The 23,908-nt window shown below is 38.0% G+C and overlaps 1 protein-coding gene across 1 annotated transcript; it reads right to left on the reverse strand.

The window, feature by feature from the left end:
• Positions 1–9,587: 9,587 nt before the first annotated feature.
• Positions 9,588–11,623, reverse strand: LOC112144611 (amphoterin-induced protein 1). Its single transcript, XM_024269207.2, has 2 exons — positions 11,315–11,623; positions 9,588–11,195 (listed from the first exon to the last, which is right to left on the reverse strand). Exon 2 carries the CDS (start codon positions 11,168–11,170, stop codon positions 9,761–9,763), a length of 1,410 nt encoding a protein of 469 aa, XP_024124975.1. The 5' UTR covers positions 11,171–11,195; positions 11,315–11,623; the 3' UTR covers positions 9,588–9,760.
• Between the last annotated feature and the right edge of the window lie 12,285 nt (positions 11,624–23,908).

The raw sequence follows: 23,908 nt of genomic DNA on the forward strand, positions 1-23,908 counted from the left end.
GTGCTCGGCTGTTGTGTCTTTTGTACGTCATGTTGTCTGTATAACAAACACGGATCTCCTTCAAACTTAATAGACTTTATCTGTTTATGTAGTCTGTAAACACGAGGGCAGAAACGGCAAAACACAGTCAAACTCTGTCATCATCAGGATCATCTCATTAGATTTATTGGTTTATGCCAAGCATTCAAATGATTAATAGAATTTTTAAAAATCAAAAGACAAAAACATATTTCTAATATTAAGTAATACACAGAAAATAAAGAAAATAATCAGAAGTAGATGACGACGATTCTATCTTCTTGAAATTGTGATTGAGGCGTAAAGATTAATACATTTGTATTCCTACAATCCAACCAGAACAATGTGTTGTTTGTTAATCAATTTGACATATATATATATATATAAAAATGTTTCAAAATAAAGAATTGATATTGGAAAAAATGACACATTGGAGGTTTATTTTACAACCACAAATTATGAAGAATCCATTAAACTATTAAAATAATCTTTACACCCCTAATAGATTTTTTCGGCTATTTTATAGTTTAGCTAACATTTCAGCTATATGCTAGCTGTTTTGGCTATAGCCACAAAGATATAGCTTTTCTAGTTTTTTTTAAGTTTAAATTAAACAAGCCTATAGGCTTTTTTTGATTATTTTTTAAAGTTTTGTTTAGGCTAATATCTAAACACTAACTGTTATGGATATTTTGAAGTTTAGCTATTTTTTTCAGCAACATGCTAGCTGTTTTGGCTAACTTAGGTTTTCTTTTTTTTTTAAGTTTTCAGGCTAATTTGGCATTTAGCTAATATTTTAGCTGGCTATCAGCTTCAGTGATTTCAGCTAGCATCTTCAGTGGCCAAATTCAGCTTACAGCATTCACACTAGCGTTAATGCTACATATCTAGTTAAGCATCTAGTTATGTTAAAAAGTTTGGGTTTTAAAGTTCTAAAACTTCAGTTTTAGTGTTCAATGAACGAAGGCGTGTTTTGGATTGTGGCCCCTTGTGCGACTGAGTTTAGCACCCCTGGTTTATAGTAAGGATTAGTTTTTCACTAATTCTTTCTCTATTTGTTAGAAAAACAATTATTGCTCCTTTCTGATTGGTCCTTCGTGTTAGTCCCGCCCAACGCGCCACAATGGGGCCAAACGTTTTTAATTTACCGTTTCAAAAATGAAATTAAAACAAGATTTGAAACAGAAAAAAAAAGTTTTGAAACCTATAAAACAGAAAATTTGAAGCTGAACATAATAGTTTATTTTAGAAAAGCAAAAAGTTTTGGACATTTTACTTTTTATTTTTTTTTGGAAACGCCAATATTTTTTTTTTATGATTTTTTTTTTTTTTTTTTTTTCAAATATTTATGGCCTCAAACTAGCTCCATACTGAAGACAGAGACCACTAGATGGCAGTCACTCCCTGAGGTGCTTTTATCACCATATCTTCCTCCATGGGCTGAGTGGTGGTGGGCGGGGCCACAATGAGCAGAGGATGACTCATCCCGCTCAGAATTCAGTCCTTCAACCTTCATTGTCAGCAGGCTGAGATTTCCCTCTGACAGCTGCACGTCTTCTATTTATAATCTGCCCGTTTATTTATAAAGAGAACGAGTCCAACGGGTGATCGTTGGTGTTTGGGATCCCAAAATACCGTAGAATTGATTGGTTGTGCTTCATTTTATAATATCTCCTGACTGTGAGTAAACACAGTAATATGAGAGCACAAACACCATACAGACGGTAATGGAGGCTTCATTCATAATTATTACTCCTTTTCTAGATGAAGGACAAAACACAAAATCTTTAACATTGTGTAACTTTTCAACCATTCACACTATCAATGTAGTTCCAGTAGATTTTGAAGGAGAAAAGCGGCGGAAACCGCCGCTTTTCTCCTTCAAAATCTACTGGAACTACATTGATCATGCTAACAATTAAAAAAAAAAAAACGTAAAAAATGAATCTCCAATGTTCAAGGGCTAATGCTGTGACCTTTACAGTACATTTCTGGAGGAAATGTAGAGCAATCCTAAATGAGGCTGAAATCTACGGACTCAAAATGCTGCTAGAAGTGATGAAAGAGGAATCCAACGGCCCCGTTTCCGCCCCAGCACTCGCGGTGGTTTCCCATTTCAGCCCTAAGTGAGCAAACCATTAGCTTAATGAGAAACTCGGTCCCTGAAGTGAAACACGACTGAGGGTCAGGCGGAAAAACAAGTCTACAATTTTCACATCATCTTCTGTCTGTCTTCAATATTCCAGTATTCAGTTCAGTATTGTTTATATAGCCCAAAAAAGGCCTCATTGGGCTTCATACCAGTAATTGTACAGAGGCAGGTCAGTCATAAAATGTGAACAACTGCTGACATAAAACAAACTAAATAAAACAGGTTATCTCTGCTTTTAGACCCTCCTTCCAGAAAATCATGTTTTTTGAGTTTTTAACATGTATGTGTGTCATTTTTCTTCTGAAAGAGAAAAAAAAATAATAAGAAATCATTTCCTGTTTGCATTTCCAAGTGTTTCTCCTTTTAAGTCGCTGTTACTCAAAGTTCCCGAGAAAAACTCTGTTTCAATTCCTGAAACAGAAAAAGGAATTTTTTGGAAAAGAAGGTTTCAGATCAACAGGAAAATTTGATTTTTAAGGCATTAAGGATGTGTAATTTTAATTAAAAACTTCACAGTCCTAATTAAAACCCCTCTGGGAACAATTAAAGAAAATAAAAAAAATGTTGTAGGTGGACTTTAAGGAAAAACTTCTATAAACCCTGATTTCAGGAAAAAAGAAGAAATCTTAGTGATGTCCTCATGAAGGACATATCCAATCCCAGGACGGACAGGCGATTTACCTGGACTATTAATGAAGAATTATCTTATCTACCTCTACAACTACGTATTTGAATAGATTTGAATCCAGAAAGAACTGAGGGACAGTAGGGTCGAGGTCCACGGCCAAGATGAGCCGGAGGCGAGGTCCACAGACAACACGAGCCACAGACGAGGTCTACGGCCAAGATGAGCCGGAGGTGAGGTCTACGGCCAAGACAAGTCAGAGGCGAGGTCCACAGCCAAGACCAGCTAGAGGTGAGATCCACAGACAACACGAGCCACCGACGAGGTCTACGGCCAAGACAAGTCAGAGACGAGGTCCACGGCCAAGACGAGCCACAGATGAGGTCCACGGCCAAGACCAGCCAGAGCCGAGGTCCACGGCCAAGACCAGCCAGACCCGAGGTCCACGGCCAAGACCAGCCAGAGGCAAGGTCCACGGGCAAGACGAGCCAGAGGCAAGGTCCACGGCCAAGACCAGCCAGAGGCGAGGTCCACTGCCAACACAAGCCAGAGGCGAGGTCTACGGCCAAGACCAGCCAGAGGCGAGGCCCACGGCCAAGACCAGCCAGAGGCGAGGTCCACGACCAGGACGAGCCACAGACGAGGTTCACGGCAGAGACAAGTCAGAGATGAGGTCCACGGCCAAGACCAGCCAGAGGCGAGGTACAAGCCCAAGACCAGCCAGAGCCGAGGTCCACGGCCAAGATCAGCCAGACCCGAGGTCCACGGCCAAGACCAGCCAGAGGCGAGGTCCATGGCCAAGACGAGCCACAGACGAGGTCCACGGCAGAGACAAGTCAGAGACGAGGTCCACGGCCAAGACCAGCCAGAGGCGAGGTCCACTGACAAGAGGAGCCGGACGAGGTCCACTGCCAAGACGAGCCGGAGGCAAGGTCTACAGACAACACGAGCCAGAGGCGAGGTCTACGGCCAAGACGAGCCAGAGGCGAGGCCCACAGACAACACAAGCCGGAGGCGAGGTCTACAGACAGCACGAGCCAGAGGCGAGGTCTACGGCCAAGACGAGCCAGAGGCGAGGTCCACAGACAACACGAGCCAGAGGCGAGGTCTACGGCCAAGACGAACCAGAGGCGAGGCCCATAGACCAGACGAGCCAGAGACTATTTTGAAGTTTAACTAATATTTTAGCCACATGCTAATGTTTTATCTACTGATGTTTTTGGTCTAATTTAGAGTCAGCTTCTGTTTTAGCAACAGGCTAACGTTTTTGACTAATTTAATTTAATGAGGAATTTTAGACTATTTTGGACTCTAGCTAGTATTTACGCAATGAGCTAGCTTTTTTGACTAATTTTCTCTCTACTGAAGTTTTTGGGCAATTTTAGAGTTCAAATTCTGTTTTTGTCTAATTTAGTTTATGGAGGAATTTATGCTGTTGCAGTATAGCTAGTATTTAATCAATGAGCTAGCTTTTGGGGGGCTAATTAGTTATCTACAGTTGTTTTTGTTCTAATTTAGAGTTTAGTTTCTCTTTTAGCAACAGCTAACGTTTTTGAATAATTTAATTTACAGAGGAATTGTAGGCTGTTGTGGAGTTTAGCTTGTATTTAAGCAACAAGCTAGCTTTTTTTCTGGTTAATTTGGCATTTACTGAGGTTTTTTGAGCTAATTTGGAATTCAGCTCATATTTAAGCAACATGCTAAATATTGTGTTAAATTAGCATGAATTATGGATTTTTAAGCAATTTTAATACAACATTTTCTGAAACTTCAGGACTATTTCATATTTCTTTTAAGACAAAAAATTGACATTTTGTAAATAGCTTTTGCATTTTCAGCAAATCCCTTCAGCAAAATGCTTCAGCATCTTCAACGACTACTTTCAGTATAAAGCATTTACACTTGGATTATTTCAGGTAATGCAACTTTTCTAGTTTGTAACATTTTTCTTCTATTTTTTCTTCTATTTTTTTACTTTTTAAAATTAGATTCAAACATGCTAACATTAACTGTAATGTGGTACAAATGGTGGAAAATAAAAATAACAATAATGGCAACTACAACTGAAATTAAACAGACACATGGTTGAACAGGAGACGGCAGAAGCTTAGCTTATTTATGTTTCTTTCTGTTTATCAAGTTGATTTAACTGTTTCATTGTCTTTAAAAATCAGTCATCAGACAGGCTTGGCTTTTCATCAGCACTCTTCACACATGCAGGTCTTTCTTGAACCACAGTCACAATATTTTCACCGAAGAGCAGAACAATATTCAGATTGTGTTTATTTATTTGTGTTGAAGACATACAGGGCACAACATGAGACGTTTACAGCACTGTTGCTCTGGATTCTACATCAAACAGGAAGAGGACTTGAACATAACAGCAATGACGACTTTGACGTGTAACAGGTCGTTTTTAGATGCACATTCACAGTGTTTTGCATGGTAGAGAAGTTAGAACCCATCTTTATGGAAGTACACATTATTTTTGCAATATCATCAAGTTTTTCATGATAACATGATATGTTTATAGACTTTCTCTGGAAAAGGAAAAGCCTCTGCAGTTGTGTTTGACCTCTGTGAGGCGACCTTTGGCCCATATAATTACAATTTACTTGAGTAACTTTAAATAAATAAAAAAAATCTTAGAGAAGTATGTTGCAGTATAGTATTACTTCAACTTTAGTAGATTAATGATAAATCAATGCTCTTATTCAACTACTTTTGGGTGTTTTTTACTGAGTTACGTTCGTATTTCTCTGTTACATTTGTACTTTAATGTAGGGTTTCACCATAATACTAATGGCAGATAGTTATGAAAACTGTCAGAGTTGAACAATCTGATTATTTCTGTCAGAAAATCAAAAATGTAACAAAAAAAATGACCAAAACTGGTTAAAAAAAAAAAAAAAGGAGGGAGTGGATTCAATATCTGTGATCAAAACCAATAAAAAGTTAAAATATTTGATATTCAAAAGTATATGCACATTAGCATGGAAAATTGTGCAATTCCTTCAAAACACCATTGAAAACCTTGTTGCTGAATGTAAACAAAGAGATGTTACTGATTAAAAAAATATTATGTCAAGATCTGAAAGACTAGAATTTATTTAAAACATTCTCCTGATTCAAAAGTTTTTAGTGTTTCATCAAAGAAAAAATTTTTTAGTCTTACTTGAAATACTTGAGTGACTACTTTGTACTTCTACTCCTTAATTTAATGTAAAGCTATTTTGTTTATTTAATCACAGCCTCAGAATATTTTAGTTTAAAAAATATGACTCAAGGTCAGTTATTTTTTTTGTCCCTAAAACAAGATCAAACCATCTCTTCTCCATTATATTTGTGGTGGTTTGATATATTCTGTTCCTCTGTAATAATAATAAAAAAAACATGTCATTGGTTTGTATTTATTGCCTCATTTCTAAATAATCTTGATTAATCTTCTAGATTGTTGGATTATTTTCGTTCTTCTTTCATCGACAATAGATTTCCTTTTCTGTGTACAATTCTATTTTTTTCCCGCCTTCACTTCAAATGTTCCAAAAAGCCCAGCAGCAGGTGCTGTTGGTTTGATGTAGTGTGTGAGCACACTCCTCCTGTGAGTGTGTGTGTGTGTGCACGCTTCATGTTGTAACTGGATATGTCTGTATGTAAAAACGTGGGTTCACCTCTGCTTCTGCTGAATCACAGCATTATAGGGTCACGATGAGGACAAACAGATGTTAAACTCTGTTTACTTCCACACTGCATAAAAACCAGACAGATACGGAGAGCACAATTGTTACCGTGACTAAGTGTTGTTTGCATATTCACAATAACACCCAAACTTGTTTGCAACTCGTACAAAATTACTGACAATTTAAAAGAGAAAGGTGTTTCTCTCAAAATCGCTTCAACATCACTAAACAGAATAAATCCATATATGAGGCACTCCAGATTATAAGACCCACTGTCGTTTTTAGAAAAAAATCAAAGTTTATAAGTGTGTCTTATAATGCAGAAAAATACAGTAACTTTAAGTTATATGCATAGGGGTGTAACGAGGAGTCTATTATTGGATTCATTAATTTCTATTCCTATGATCCAACCAAATAAATCTGACTGAGGAAAAATCAAATCAGTCAAAAAATCATTTCAAAACGAGATAAACCGATAAATGAATCAATATTGGAAAATAATGTTTCCTTTGGATAATTCTGATGTAGAAAAACACCATTAAAATGTGAATGGATTTGACATTATTCTTGTTTACTTGTTTGTTTGTACACATAATTCATTTAAATTCAATTCAATTTTATTTTTATAGCCCGATATCACAAAACCAGTTCCCTCATTGGGCTTCACGCCGGTAATTTTAAAGATGCAGTAAATCCAGTCCGAGGTACGACAACTGTCTTTAACTTTTCTGATTTGTTTGTTTCTTATTGACCCGTTATATTTTAATAAAACATATAATTTTCAAAATCTGTCAAAAAGTTTGTCTGTAAACCTGAAATACTGTGGAGCCTTTTCTAAGATAAATTTAAATTAACATATTAAAACAACAACTCACCACAGTAGAATGATGATGGTGTCACATATATGTACTCAATGATGCTCATAAAACATACAGTTATTTAGGTGTTGATTACATTGCATAAGAGTAATTGCTATAACATCACATCCTGTGAAACGTGTAACAACACAACCTCTGAGTTATCATGCAACAACAGTTGTGTTGTGGAAGTTCTGGATCAAGAGTTCAACTTTTAAACTTTGGTAAAAAGTTTCACCTTTTCATCGTCTTCTCTAAAGAAGCTCCGCCTCGCACGATCAATCTGCAAATTCTGTCCATAAAAAGTGAAACGTTGGATCAAATAACACAATTTCTGTCATCTGTTACATTTAAAATGATTACCGTATTTTCTGGAGTATAAGTCACTTTGGAGTATAAGCCGTACTTTTCGGAGAAAAGTCTGACGTTTCAGAACAAATCCTCCAAGCGCAGCTAAAAAATAATAAATAAACACAAGAATACAAATATTTTTGATCTGTATAAGAAAAATATCAAAGTTTAAGAGGAAAACAATCAGATTCTCTTCCACGTTTGTTTTGGACGACACTTCTTCTTCTGGTCCGGTCAGAAGCAGATACTCAAACTCAGAGGCAGCCCCCTCTGGTGGTTGTTAGAGGAAACACCCGCTAAAGGACAAACCAGTGTATACTGGGTAAATAACGAATGTATTTTTATAAAAAATGAAACACAAATAAGTTGCTCCTGAGTATAAGTTGCAGCACTGGGTAAACTATGAAAAAACTGCAACTTATACTCCAGAAAACACTGTAGTTTTTATCAAATTAAAAAATGGAGTTGCTGGTTTACTCATCTTAAAAATGTAATTTGATAAAAACTAATATTTAAATGTAACAAATTACAGAAATTTGATTAATTGATCAAATATTTCACTTTTTACAGTGTAATTAATCCAAAAAGCACTAAATCTGTTTCTGCTGCTCATTTTGTGAAGATATTTTCTGTTGGTTCGTTGCTCAGGAGAGCTGGTGTTTCTGAACATTCAACCCTTTAACACCTGAGGCGACACCGCCCAGCCACTAAGGCCTAATGGGCCCCATATGGTTTGAAATGGGGCGAAAAATGTGGGCCCCAAATGGTTTAGCCAGCAGTTTCTGTGGTGGCCCCACCATTGTTTGCCTTCATTGAATTACGTGGAAACTCAGTGGGTTGGCTCACTATGCTATCCACCCGCCTGGTGGACACCAGAGCTCGCTAGCTCGCTACAACAGAGCTCGCTAGACTGATACAGCAGAGTTTGCTTGGTCGCTGTTTGGGACCTTGCTAGCAAGCTACAGTGGAGCTCACTAGCATGCTACAGGGGTGCTCGATACAGTGAAGCTTGCTAGCATGCTTCAATGTAGCATTCTAGCGTGTTATATGCTACAGTGGAGCTTGTTAGCATCCTACAGCGGAGCTCGCTAGCATGCTACAGCGGAGCTCGCTAGTTGGTGCTCGTTAGCATCCTACAGTGGTGCTTGCTAGCATCCTACAGTCGAACTTGCTAGCATACTATAGTCGAGCTTGCTAGCATGCTACACTCGAGCTCGCTAGCATCCTACAGTCGAGCTTACTAGGTTAATACAGCGGAGCTCGCTTGCTCGATCCAGTAGTGCTTGCTAGCATCCTACAGTCGAACTTGCTAGCATACTACAGTCAAGCTTGATAGTATGCTACAGTCGAGCTTGCTAGTATGCTACAGTCGAGCTCGCTAGCATGCTACAGTCGAGCTTACTAGATCAATACAGCAGAGCTCGCTAGCTCGATACATTGATGTTAGCTAGCATGCTACAGTTGAGCTCACTAGCTTAATACGGCGGAGTTGCTAGCTTGATACAGTGGTGCTCACTAAAATGCTACAGTTGAGCTTGCTAGCATGCTACAGTGGAGCTCACTTCGGCAGAACTCGCTAGCATTCTACAGATGAGCCGCCAGCATGCTACAGTTGAGCTTGTTAGCTTGCTACAGCAGAGCTTGCTAGCTCCCAATGCTGTCCACCGGGCGGCTGGCTAATGCAGTGAGCTAACCCACTTAGTCCCTACTTAAGCCAATGTGGACGAGCGCAGACAAAATCAATTGGGGCCCACTTGGCCTTGCTGGCTGGGCGGTGACTCCTTCACACAACATTTTTAACATATTGTAACTTTTCAACTGTTAACATGATGATTCCAGTAGATTCTGAAGGAGAAAAGCATCTTTTCTCCTTCAGAATCTACTGGAATTATCATCTTGATGATTGAAAAGCTAAAGTAATTAAATGAACATAAACACTGAGCTCATGTGTTAAAAGGTCAAATTACCTCAAATTTAAATAATTATTTCCTAGTTTTTTGCTTTAAAAATGCAGCTTTTTGCATTATTGTTTTTCTACTCTAAGTTCCACCCGAAGTGGATTACATCTTTAAAATGTTCACACCACCATCGGAGCGTCAGAGCACACCGACTCGCCGTCAGAGCCTTTCCTCTTCCTCCCGTCCTCCTCCTCTTCCTCGTCCTCTTCTCCGATGGGATTCAGATTCCCGTTTTGCTCCGGCGTGGCTGCACGTCTGCCGCCGGCCTGGGAAAGGTTTTCCTCCGAGGACTGGAGACTTCCTCCCAAGTCGTCCTTCTCGCTGCAACAGGCGGAGCGGCAGGGCGTGAAGTACAGGTAGAAGAGCACCATGACCACGCTCAGCAGGCACCCCACCAGGGTGGTGTAGGCCGTGTTGATGTTCTCCAGCCCACCCCTCATTGTGGAGTTAAACACCACCACGGTCACATACAAGGTCTCTTTGAGGGAGTCATTCGTGGCATAGCAGGTGTAGATCCCCGAGTCCTCCACTCTGAGAGCCTCCATGAGGAGGCTCCCGTCGGGGCGCATCACAGCTCCGGTGACATTCCCGGGAAGCTCCCATCGTTTCAGCATGTTCCTGTGCTTCGTGTCACACTCCAGCACCAGCGACTGCCCCAGATAGGCCTCCTCTTTCAGACCTCTGACCTCACTGCAGTTCAGATGAGCCTTGTACAGATCCAGGACGGGCACGGTCGCCTTCCGCAGGCTCGGTATCACGCACGTGTGGCTGCTGGTGAAGTCCACGGCGGAGGTGAGGTCTTTGAGGAACCAGCGCGCCACCATTTCGTACAAGTCGCAGCTGCAGCTCAGCGGGTTGTTGTGGAAGAACACGCCGGTGCCGATCCAGGCGGGAAGGGCCAGGAGGTCGCTGACGGGGAGGCTTTTGATCCGGTTGGAGGAAACGTCCAGCAGCTCCAGGCTCTCCAGCCGGGTTTGCTCCTTCACCAGCTCCAAGGGGAAGCGTGCGATGCGGTTGTGGCTCAGGTAGAGCCTCTGCAGAAGCGCCAGCCCGGAGAAGGCGCTGCGGTCGATCTGAGAGATGTTGTTCTTGTACAGGAGCAGCACCTGGAGCCGCTCCAGCGGCTCGAAGATCAACTCGTCCAGCTGGCGGAGGTCGTTGAAGGACAGGTCCAGGTAGCGAAGGTTGGTCACGTGCAGGAAGGCCTCGGAGGAGAGGAAGTTGAGGCCGTTGTTGTTGAGCAGCAGCTTCTCCAGGCTGTCCAGACTGACGGCGGTCCAGCCGGCTCGAAGCCTGGCGATGGCGTTGAAGCTGAGGTCCAGCACGGTGGCGTATTGTGGAAGCGCGGTAGGAATGTTGGTCAAATTCGCTTTCGAACAGCTGATGATGTTGCTAGCACACACGCACGTCTTTTTGCAGTCCAAGGGGGGGCCCACCGGCTGCCTCTGGACGCTCACTGATGGCAGCAGCAGTAAAAGCTGCAGAAGGGTGAAGAGGCATTTCCTGCATCTGCAGAGCGGGGCCCCCATGGTGCAGGATCAGACCACCTCCAGGCTGTTGGGACACAGCATTAATAAATCAGTGCAGACGTCAAACTAACAAAACTGCAGCCGCATTGCTGGAAAAGTTCATTCCCAGAGCAGAAGGTCGTTCAGCACGTCCCGCCGCCTTACCGTTCAAAGGAGAGAGGATCCGGCGCAGCAGCGACGCCTCCTCCTCATGTCAGCTGCAGCAGCTCCTTCTGCCGGTTCATGGTGTCGGACAGCAGCTGCTCTCAGGGGAGGAGGTGCTGATCAGAGCGAGCCGGGAGGGGGGGAGTCTCTCCTCCCTCCAACAGGCTCAGAATGACCAAATCTAACAGGTATGTTCCTCTTTAAAACATCCACCAGCAGGAAAGACTGTTTCAGGGTTCGTTCCAGCTCTATTTGGCGTATTTCTATTTGAATCAAAGGGGGGGTTTTACCCTCTAATGCCCCCCCTCCCCGCCTCGTCTGCTGGAGGACGGTCCATGTGTGACCTGCAGCGTTCCATGAAGGACGTGATTTGCATGCAGACGTTGACAGATCGATAATGCAGCTGTAGTTTATGAGGCGAGAGTCAAGAGGACAGGAAAACGCTAGAAAAAATGCACAAAAATAAATATTTTAAGCTTTAAAATCTCCCATGATTAATTTTTTTATTTAAAAAGTAATGTTTTAATTTTGATTATGACATTTTTGGCCAAAATCTCACAACCTAAATGTCTTAAAAAGACATTTTTTATGTTGATCTGAAGTTTCCAAAATCTCCTCTGAGGGGGTGTGGCTTTTAGAGCTCCGCCCCCAAACCCCCCTGTCTGATTATGATAGTTCTGTGTAAATCTTCACCGCTAACATCCATCAATCTGGGTAATGTCCAGCCGTATGGTTCTGATCCGGATGTCAGCTGGACGAGGAAGTGAAGATCTTCATGGACAGAACTTCCTCCAAAATCCTGATTCTTTCTCCTTCCAGTTCATCAAACTAAAAAACTAAAAAAAACATGATTTTCATCGGAGGATGGAGTTGAAAGTGTCTGGGGTATAAAAGTAAAATTTTGGTTTTATGTTTGACATTTCACTGAGGGGTGAAAGGATGTATGAGGTAAAGAAAAAAAGTAGAATATGAAGAGCTGAACGTTCAGGAAAAAGTCCCTACAATAATTTATGTCAATAAAAACGATATTCAGTCAGTAAAGATCAATTTTAGTTTTTTTAATAATGCTTTAATATAAACTTTTTAATGTAAATTCCTGCATTCCACTAAAAATGATGAACAAGTCCAACTTGATCATCTTTTGATCTACTGTCAAAGCTTTCCCAGTCATATTTTAACTATGATTATGCAGTTTTAGTCACCATTAGTAATTCACTACTGAGTTGTGGGCAGGACTGTTGACATGGAGCAACCCCGCCCCCCTTCCCATCCCTGTTGCTGAGAGCTCTCTATTTACACTCCTGCTTGGCTCAGAACCGTCCAGTCATCGTTTTGATCCAGATGCATCTCAGACGAGAGAAAACTAAGACGTACACGGTATAAGTTCTGCTTAAAATTGTGTATTTTTGCTGTTCGTTGGGTGTGAAAGTTGTACAACTGATGATTTGTTTTGTTTTTGTTCTGTAAATATTGTTTGAAGTTTGTTCCGACAGATGAGAGCCTTTTTGTGGTGGCTGCAGGTGTCATGAATCTGTCCTCTGTCTCCTCCTCTGACGATCAGCGGGATCCATCACCGGAGTACGAGCACTTCCTGGGTCTCCACACTACACTTCCCATCAGCCCCTGCTGTCACCTCTAGAAGCCACAGCTGTTTTCCATCAGAGTACTGAGCTCTACTCGGTGTGAAGTTTTGTTTGTTCCTCACTGGGCGTCCTCATCCTGACATGATCTTCTGGTTGTTTGCCGCCTGCCCCGCCCCTCGCCGGGACCTTGACCTCTCTGATGGCCTCATGCTGGTGTTTGACCTCTGCCTGCTTGACCCTGATTTAGCTTTGTGGCTGCGCTTCATTCCTGTTCTCCTGTCTGTGTCTTGACACACAGAAACAGGGTATTTTGTTACGCAAAGAGAGTCGCAGAACTATCATAATCAGACTGGAGGGGGGATCGGGGGCGGAGCTGCAAAAGCCACGCCCCCTCAGAGGAGATTTTGGAAACGGAGGCTTCAGATCAAAGTGGAATTTGGGTTAAAAACGTTATAATCAGAATTAAAACACTACTGGGAACGTTTTTTTTTTTTAAATATGTGTATTTTTTCCCATCTGCTCCTGATTTATAACGATTCGAATAAAGAAATACTCAGAAATACAATTAAAACATTTTTTTTATGAAGGTTCTCCATAAGAAAAATGCTTAGAACACTATTTTCATCAGAGTGGATCTTTAAGTGTTTGGCTTTATACATTAGTAAATTCAAAATGTCCCCTTTGGGACGTGTGAGTTCATTATAAATTATTAAAGCAGGAAAGTGATGTTTAGCTGAGGTCAAACTTGAGCTTTCAAATCTTTGATCAGGAGAAAAATGTCATAAACTCAGACAGGAAGGAGCCCAGCAGTGAGATTCTGAAGTCTTGAATCTTCTTCTGTTGGTCCATCAATCCAGTTATTGATCATATTTTTAGTCATATTTGTTTAAATATTTAGGAAAATTGCTGCAAAATATATTTAAAGATGTTTAAAAAGGACAGATTTACAACAAATTTACTTACTTTTTGTTCAAACTCAATCTTAAACCTCTTTAAAATCATAATTTTCTGGTTATTTCACTAAAAATTAGATTTTTTAAAAAACATTTTATGTATTAAACGGAGCCCTCCCCTGATGTTTGTGTCCTTGGATGTGAAATGGAGCTTCAGGTTCAAAAGAAAAAGAGAATCCTGTATTTGTCACATTGTGGGGAAACTCCACTGCTGCAGAATTACAGATACTAGAATAAGAATATGTGCAGCTAAAGACATTAAATGTGTCAAATATTCAAAAAATCTTACCATGCAAGAAAAAAAAACATAAAAAAGGGGGAAGTTGCACTAGTGGTTATGATACTGTCATAAAATATATCACAACAAGTAGATATCATATTTAAAAAGGTCCTTAAACTGACCACTAAAACATTATTTTTTAAAGTTTTGCTGGAACTCTGGAACAAACAAACATCAGGACCAATAGAAGTCTCTGCGTCTGTCAGCTCGTTCATTTTGACGCCACAGTAAAATGTTGAGGCTCATTTGATGACGACGGCCTGGAAAAGCAGCTTTTCTCAGAACGGTCAGAAAATGTGAAGGAACTCCACCTCTGAGCCACGCCCACAAAGACTCCCGCCAAAGTAAGAGTCTGATGTTTTTAAACTAAGTTTAAGAAAAAAAAGATAATTACTGTAAGATCTGGAGTTCTGACATTTGTATATATATTTAACTTTTTGCCAAACCTGTTAAAAAGTCCGCACATGAATCACTGAATTTCTTGGGTTTTTTTCAACAGAAATGAAGAAGCTTCTTTAATGAGAAATATTTAAATATCGTCTAAATGAACTTTAATGTCCACTTGTCCTGAAGATTGTGTGGTGGGTGTGAATAATAGGTTTTTTGAAATAATGTTTAGATTATTGTTTTATCATAGATACTCGTATGGAGTGCTGTTTGTAAATCTACAAAGTCAAATTTTAACACTTATATTTTTGGTTATTAAGTAAAAGTCTCCTTTTTCAAATGCATATTTTCACCTTTTAATTCATGTTTTTATAAATGTTACATTTACTAAATATTTAGCCTTTTAGCTAAAAAGATAAATATTTAATTTTCAACTAAATATTTAGTTTTTAACTAAATATTTGGTTAACTTACAAATTATGTAGTTTTGTAACTAAATTTTTAATTTTTATCTAAATATTTAGCTTGGATCTAAACATTTAGTTTTTGGCTAAATACTCCAAATTAAATGTTTAGTTATTTGCTAAATATTTAGCTAAAAATTAAATATTTAGCTACAAAACTTAAATATTTACCTCTAAGATAAATAATAATTTGGATATAAATATGTATTTAACAAATGATTGTTTAGTTCTGAAACCTAAAAATTTAGTTTGCAGCTAAATGTTTAATTTTTAGCTAAATATTTAGCTTTTTGGTTAAATATTTGTTTTTAACATCATATAGATAAAAATTGAATATTTATCTCCATACTGAATATTTAGTTAAAAAAGCTAAATATTTAGCTCCAATTAAAACATTTAATTTGAATATAAATAGTTATTTAAAAAGTAAATATTTAGTTATGAACCTTAAATTTCTAGTTTGGAAAATAAATACTTGGGTGAGATCTAAATATGTAATTTTCTAACTAAATGCTTAATTTCATCAAATAAATATTATGTTTATTAGTTAAAAATATAATTATAAAATATTATTTTTAGCATAATAGTAGATATTTAACTTAAAATCAAATGGTAAATGTAACATTTATAAATACATGAATTAAAAGGTTAAATTATGCATTTGAAAAATGCTTTTAAAACAAGCTGAAAAAACAAAAATATTGCTGATAAATTTTTACTTAACAGATTTACATGCGGCACCCTATATCTTTATTTTTTTACAAGTCCTGATGATGATGAAGATGAAACTGATCTAGAATTGTGTTTTTTTTTTTTACTTTTACTTCACTGCATCGTAAAATTCTTTCAATTACTTCAACTTTTTCCGTATACATTTTTGATAATCAAATTTCACAGATGTTTTTAATTTAAAAGGTTTTCTGACCTATAAAGTGAAAATAAAATATTTTTTAAAAAGATTTTGTTTAGGCTTTTAACAGTTGTTGGAGTGAACAAATGTTCGTAAATATTTATCCAATCTAATTTTCTGTTGATCAAACTGCTGGTAACTTCTCAGTTTGTGTGATTTCCCCTCATCCTGAGGAAAGTTCTCGTGGCTGCTCGTGATTCCGGTTTGAGTTTCAGCTTCAGGTCGATCCACTCAGGTGTTTGTTGAGTCTGGAGTATCAGATATCAGTGTTGATTCAAGCTCCCGTCTGTGAACATTCAGCTCTTGTTTATGGTAAATAAGCTGCAGCACTGAGGCCGAAACATGAAATATAGAAGTAAACAACAAACAGAAACAGGATTATTTACCTATTTTAACTCTTGAACTACCAAAGCAAGACAAAATCTGTCTAAGATTTTAGATTATACCGTCTTAACTGTGTTTTAAATAATTTATTGGACAGAAGATAACGAACTTTCCATCCTTTTCCTGCTTTGGAGATAAAATCCTCAAATAATAAATATTATAATGAACGGCACATGAACCACAACTATGAAAGCAAAATTTAATCCACGTTCCAATTCTGTCTGCGTCTTTCTTTATTCATAATTTTGTTGGACTTTTCCCATCAGTTCCATTAAAAATGCATTTTTTTTAATTAAGTTGTTCTTCTAACTTTTTTATGTTTTAATCTTTATATATTCTGTGTAAAATTGTGTGTCTGAACAAGACAAGCACGTGACCATCTCCTAAACAAAGATGAAAGTCTTCTTTTGGCTGTTTACGCCTCAACACTGAAAACAGGGGTTACACTGCCATCTCCTGGTGGAAGCAGGAAATGCAGCTCGTAGTTTCGCTGCAGCTGAACACATTTTTCTAGAACACACGGAGAAAAACAGCTCTAAATATTTTTTTCCTTAGATTAGAAATTCCATTAACATATATACAAAATGTTACTTCATTTGGTAACGTAAACCTGTAACAATAGATACAATGAGTGATCAGATTGAAACGTTTTGTAGAAAATATCTTAAAAAGCACAACTATAATGGACAGTGTTAGGAAATGACAAGTTGTCTAAACACTTTTCCGCAAAAAATATATATATATATTTTTACTTATTTATTAGTTGATTTAAACAATAAAATAAAAGGAAAAAAATGGACCATTCCTTGGTTTCACTTGTGGACACAAAAACACAAATACGTGGACACTCTTTCAGTCATTTTTCTCTGTTTGAAAGTTTAAAAAGCACAAAAAAATCAAAGAAAAAGATGTTGGTGTTGATAAGAAAACACTCTATGATCCAAGACTCTAATGAAAAATGTTAAAGATTGAATAAATAAGAGATTGGTTAGTTCAGTTTTGTCATTTCTGTTTAGATTTTTAACATGTCAAGAAACTAATTAAAAAAGTTCAATTTACTGTCAGAAGTTCAGCAGAAATGTTCTTTAAATTTGTGTATTTTATTCAGAGTTAGTCAAATAAAAGACACTAAAACTATTTTTATTTGGTAAATTACACTAAAGTGGTTAAAGTTTTGAAAAAATGTGGTTTAAATTGATTGAAAATGTTTAAAGTTCTTTTAAAAAAAAATAGATTCTACTAAAATGCTTATTTTTTAATAAAATGCAAATGCTTTTAACTGCTGTTAAAAGTAAAATAAATTACAACTGTTATATATATATATATATATATATATATATATATATATATATATATATATGCATACAGATACAGCTGAAATTTGATTATTGCAATATTTAAAACTAAATGTATAAATAAATGATTAATTGTTCAAAAATTATAAATATTGTGCATTTTTTGACGATAAAGTGAGACTTTGTGGCTCCTGTTGGGTTCTGGTCTGTAAGAAACTCGACTAAATGACTCTTTTAGCGTTAAAAGTTGCAGACTCCTGATCTAAGACGGGGTCTGCACGGCAACCTGAGGCTCCAGAGCCACATGTAACTCTTTTATCTCTCAATTGTGACTCTTCGCCTTTGAGAACAATTATAACAATTAAAATTGGTTAAGTTAAGCACATATTTTAATCTTTACTGACAATTAGCATCTAGTTGTTTGTCATAATTATCAAAAGTGTCTGACTTGGTTTTCTTGCATTTCTAATAAGTAAAACTGCTGCAACAAGAAGATCTTATTTTGTATTTTATTTTGAAAGGAACTATAATATGCTACTTTCAAAGTAAAGAAGTTAAAGTTGTTATTTTAAGGAAAATATCATTATTGCACATATGTGTAAGCGACATTTTATCTAGAAATGGCTTAATGGGCACATAAACTTAAAGTGTATTTTCTAAAAATATGTGTGACTTGGAAGCTCTCGCTGGGTTTAGGTTTGTAGGAAATCAGATCAAATGGCTCTTTTGGTGTTAATGGTTACAGACCCCCTAATCTAAGACAGCAGTCTGATTGGGACGATTGATTTGTGGTCAAAATCTAAAAAAAGTCTTATTTTGTAAGTAGGTTTTATTCATTCAGCCTCTTTCTCATCTTTCACCACACAAGGTGCTTCACAAGCTGATCGACAAAAACTTCAGAAGGTAAAAACATAAAAGTCAAAAACATTTTACCCTTCAGGAAAAATTGATACTTTTAAACTTTACATTCATTATATTGTTACTTTTAGAATATATATGAATTATTTTTCCTTTTTTGGCTTGAAAAAAGCAGAAGTACAAAACAGAAACTGGTGATTTCTCAAAATGTGACTTCAGGACTTCCTTTCAAAATAAAAGCCTTCCTGTGGCTAACAGGATCCTCCCAGTGCAGCTACTGTTCTCCTGCGAAAGGTTTGAAACAACTAAAGGACAAAAAGGACATTTTTATCTAATTCTACCTTAGATCTCCTTTGGCGAGCTGTCACCTTTCCCTACTTATTACTGCTGTTAACCTTTTTTTTTACCAACTTCCCTCTGGATAGCTACAAACCATTGTTTGCAGCATAAGATAATATGTGCTTTAAACTCATAAAGAAACCCAGCAATCGGAAAAAATTGACCTTTTTACCAAAGATTAGCTTAATTCAATTCAATTTTATTTATACAGCCCAATATCACAAAACAATTGTCTCTTTGGGATTCATAGTGGTAATTATACAAAGGAGAAAGTCGGTCATAAAATATAAACTGTAACTGGTTTCTAAACTAAACTAAACTAAACTAAACTAAAAAGACTAAATTAAACTGGTTATCCCTGTCCTTAGATGCTCCTTCCCTGTAAGGAAAAACTCTTTAAAAAGCCTTTGAAAGGTGATGTACCAGGACAATTAAAGAAGAATGATCTTATCTAACTCTTCAACTAGGTATTTGAATAGTGTTCATCCAGATAGAACTGGGGGACGGGTGGCGTGGCCCACAGCCAAGAGGAGCCAGAGGCGAGGTCCACAGGCAAGACCAGCCAGAGCCGAGGTCCACAGCCAAGACAAGCCAGAGGCAAGGTCCACGGCCAAGACCAGCCAGACCCGCGGTCCACAGCCAAGACAAGCCAGAGGCAAGGTCCACAGGTAAGACGAGCCAGAGGCGTGGTCCACAGCCAAGACCAGCTAGAGGCGAGGTCCACGGCCAAGACCAGCCAGAGGTGAGGTCCACGGCCAAGACCAGTCAGACCCGAGGTCCACAGGCAAGATGAGCCAGAGCCGAGGTCAACGGGCAAGATGAGCCAGAGGCAAGGTCAATGGCCAAGACCAGCCAGAGGCGAGGTCCACGGCAAAGAACAGGAGCACAGACGATCCACCAGGAATCTGAAATCTCTCCCTCGGAAAGAGGAACAACATGTGAATTGCACTGAACCAACAGAAGCACAGAGAACTAAATAAAAATACGTAATAAAGAATAGAGTTTAGTATTTGACATATGTTCATTCTGGAGAGACGAAGAGGGAAGAAGGCCTCTTAATGGCAGCAGGTATGTAAAAACCTTGACATGGTTCATTGTACTTCTAGACCATCGGTGCCCAAAGTGGAGTCTGTGGGCCATATTTGGACCGCCAAATGTTATCTTTTGGCCCGCCAAGTCGTGGCTGCAGAAGTCATGGAGTGTATAGTTAAAACCCCTTACCCGTTTACCATTTTTTCTCTATGGTGTTCCAAAACTCTATAAAATCAAATATATATATAAAATGTAATATAAGTCTATGTAATCTACTTTCAGCCTCCGGGTGGCGCTGTTAGCACCCTTTGTCTGCGGCAATGGGTGAAACAACCCACAAGTGAGTCAGCCATGGGATTTTTTTGTGTTAGAAATTCCCAAGAGTCTTCACGGTCACTTCCGATGCTTTTAGCGGTTCTTTTTAGCTAGCTAATATGGAGCGACAACGGCAAATGGCTAAAGTCAAAAGCTCCACGTCTCTCATTAGCATCTTTGTTGCTGTTTTCATTGGAAGAAAGTTTGTTTGTTTTTGAATGAAAAATGGCCAGTGAGAACTTGCTGTTAAAGGTTTTAAAGACAAATGTAACTTACTTTATATTCTTACTAATTTGTGCTACCCTAATGAATACAGAATCAAAACAAATGAATTAAACATATTCTTTATTTTCTGCTTTTATTTCATGACATGCAAAAAATATTGTGTTTGGCCCGCAGACGGGGATCCCATTTAGATTTTGACCCTTTGAGCGAAAAAGTTTGGGAATCCCTGGTCTAGAGGCACCTCATTCATACATTTATAAACTAAACTAATCTAAATTAAATTTTTAAAAATTGCATTATTTTCTTTTTCTTTAGCCATAGAGCCAGATTGGAGGAGTAAAAGAACCACATGTGGCTCCAGGTTGCAGCGTCATGGTCTAGAATATGTCTTGGTGGAATAAAAGGGTCTAAAAACATGTAGGAATCAAGCTAAAAAAAAAAAATTGTAGATTGTATTAATGAAAAAACAAAGATAAACAGACACTTTATCGTTTTGCTATAAAAACCTTTTATTAGCAATAAAAAGTTGACTTGAATAATTGCAACTGCCGAATAATATCCAAATGTAGATTCTTGATAAAAATTATATAAAATTAAATAAAACTAAAAAAGTTGCATTACCTGCACTAATGCTTTAGTGAACGCTTTATGATGAAAATCGTGACGCAATTTACTTTAATTGGTGTTGGGATTTGAGGAAAATGCAGTGTTAAATTAGCAAAAAGACAGAAAATTTCGTTAAAAAAACTACGGAAGAGTGCTGAAGTTGACCTGAATTTCTGAAAATCTTGTAGTAATATTGCTTAAAAATTCCCAATACAGGCCAAATTTGTGAAACATTTAGTGTGTTGTTTAAATACAAGCCAAACTCCAAAATAGCCTAAAATTCCTCAGTAAACTAAATTAGTCAAAAACGTTAGCATGCTGCTAAAATAGAAGCTAAGCTGTAAATAGCCTAAATAAACCTCACTAGATAACAAATTAGCTAAAAACATTAGCATGTGGCTAAAATATCAGCTAAATTCCAAATTATTATTAAAACCTTAATAGCCAAATTGGCCAAAAAAGCTAGCACGTTGCTTAAATACTAGCTAAACTCCAAAATAGCATAAATTTCCTCAGTAAACTAAATTAGTCAAAAACGTTAGCCTTTTGCTAAAATATAAGCTAAACTTTAAATGAGCCTAAAAAAGCTCAGTAGTTAACAAATTAGCTAAAAACATTAGCATGTTACTAAAATATTAGCTAAACTCCAAATTAGCATAAAAAAACCTCAGTAGATGCAAACTGGCCAAAAAAGCTAGCACATTGCTGAAATACTAGCTAATCTCCAATATAGCCTAAATATCCTTAGTAAACTAAATTAGTCAAAAATGTTAGCATGTTGCTAACATAGAAGCTAAACTCTAAATTAGCCTATAAAAACCTTAGTAGATAGCAAATTAACATAAAACGTTAGCATGTTGCTAACATATTAGCTAAACCCCCATTTTTTGGGGAAAAATACTATAAAAGATGAAAACATATCCCACTAACATATTTAAAGATTTGTTGTTAATCTACTTAAAATTTGAAGACTTTCTCATTTATTTCCTGTGGGGTAGCTAAATCTTTTAAATACTATAAAGTTTATCAATACCAAAAATACAAGCAGTAATGTCCTGAACAAGCTGAACGTTTTAATATCAAGATTGTTGAAAGTGTGATTGAGTTTTTACGTGCAAAAATGTACAGAAAAGAGCAGGAGACTTCACTAGCTAGAGACACTCTCACGTCGATTTCATTGTCTACAGCTGCTTTCCAACCACAAATGTTGATTTAATACCCCAATAGATTAATAAAAACAACTCCAACTTGTGCAGACATGGCCCACAATACCACATTTTGCAGCTCAATACATGTGTGACGACTGAGTGCAGCTGCAGTAAGTTTAGGTTCTGACAGCTCTGATGTCCAAAAAAAGCATGAGGTGATCTCTGTGAGTTCTCTTTTTTTTTCTAATAAAAACTTTTACCGTTCAGTTTCCAAGGGTACCAAGATTTAGAAAAGCAATGAATCCTGACATATTGACTGTCTGCTGTGATAAAAAACCTTCCTCTCTGAAGAGTCTCCAAGGCAACATTCACCTCTTTCTCTGCTTTTACATCAATCTGGTGCATTTTATAAGCTGACGTGTGAGATGCATTGTTCAGCATTTGTATAGTCAATCAGTTGTTTGTGCAGCGATTCCTTTTGTGCTTTTGTTTTTGTGTTATTAAACACAAAGCTGGTTAATACTTGCCCTCGCTTTGGAACACCCGTACTGTAAGTGGAGCTGATTGCTCGTGTAGGCAGCAGTAATTATGTTTTGGTAAATGTAACAGCATGACTTGATTTTTGAGTGCTACTGTTGTTTGTGCATCCGTGTCTGTGGGTAGTTATTATTGGCAGCATAGGCTCTCTGGGGTTATTGCAGCGTCCTTTGCTATTTCTGAGTGCAAATGTGGAGTCTATTTTCAAGGTTGCCATGGAAACCATTGTATTTGTGGTGGCAGTGATTGGTGCTGCCGGCCGAGCAAGACTGTGCTATTTTTGTCGCGAGGCATCACCTGATACGCGCTCCCTCACACACACACACACACAGGTGTGTGCAGCTACAAACCCACAATGTGAAATGCACAAAAACCACCAAAACTGCACACTTTTCGTCATTTGGAGCACCACAATAAATTGGTATGCATCTTCATCAGCCGTAAGTAAAAGCTTTCCATGAAATCTTCCCACCCAAACGCCTCATTTCTCCTTCTTGTGAGGTTTCTTTCTGAAATGCTGATGGGAAATGCATCAGAAAACAACATTTTGACCTATATTTTAAGAAAAAAAAACAATTTATGTGAGTTAATGTTAAAAAAACTACAGTTTTTAGGTTCTGAAAGCACCTAATTTTGGACATTTGGGATCCTTTGTAAGAATAATTAATGACAGACGGTTCCGACTCCCAAAGTATGTTCTTTCAAGCACATTTTTTACAGTAACTTAACCAGCTATTATGAGGCTTTTAGTGAGCTACATTAATCAATCACTTCATGAAAGTTGCTGCATGTTAAACGTGTTATTTTTAATGGCCAAAGAAGATTACATTTCTATGAAATGCAAATGTTTCATTATGGGGAACCTTGCAAATGCAAATGCAAACCGCCTGGGTCTCACGCAGCTTCATGCCCACTCTTTTACTAGAGGAGTCTTATTTGTAATAGCTCAGATATCATCCTCCTCATCCAGAGCAATGACATGAACTGTCGGATCACCGTGGCAACAGAAGTCCCGGTTTCAGATGCTGAGATGGTGGAGGCTGAGGCCCGGCCCAACCCATGTCTCACAGACTCAGAGAGTCTGGAACTAGAAAACTTTCTTTTTCAAGAAACCCTAAGCATGACATTAAAGACAAACTCTATAAATATTGTGTTTTCTCATGATATCTAAAGTCTTATCCTGAATTTGTATTTCTAAATCTTTCTCTATTCAAATTGTGGTGATTCAAAACTGAATATCTTCAGGTGTGACGGGCGGTGTGCAAAAAAGAGCTCTCA

The sequence above is a fragment of the Oryzias melastigma genome, linkage group LG5, assembly GCF_002922805.2.
Source record: "Oryzias melastigma strain HK-1 linkage group LG5, ASM292280v2, whole genome shotgun sequence".
Lineage (NCBI taxonomy): Eukaryota > Metazoa > Chordata > Actinopteri > Beloniformes > Adrianichthyidae > Oryzias > Oryzias melastigma.

Coding starts and splice junctions, on each gene's coding strand:
- LOC112144611 (XM_024269207.2), bottom strand. CDS start 11,170: ATGGGGGCCCCGCTCTGCAGATGCAGGAAATGCCTCTTCACCCTTCTG.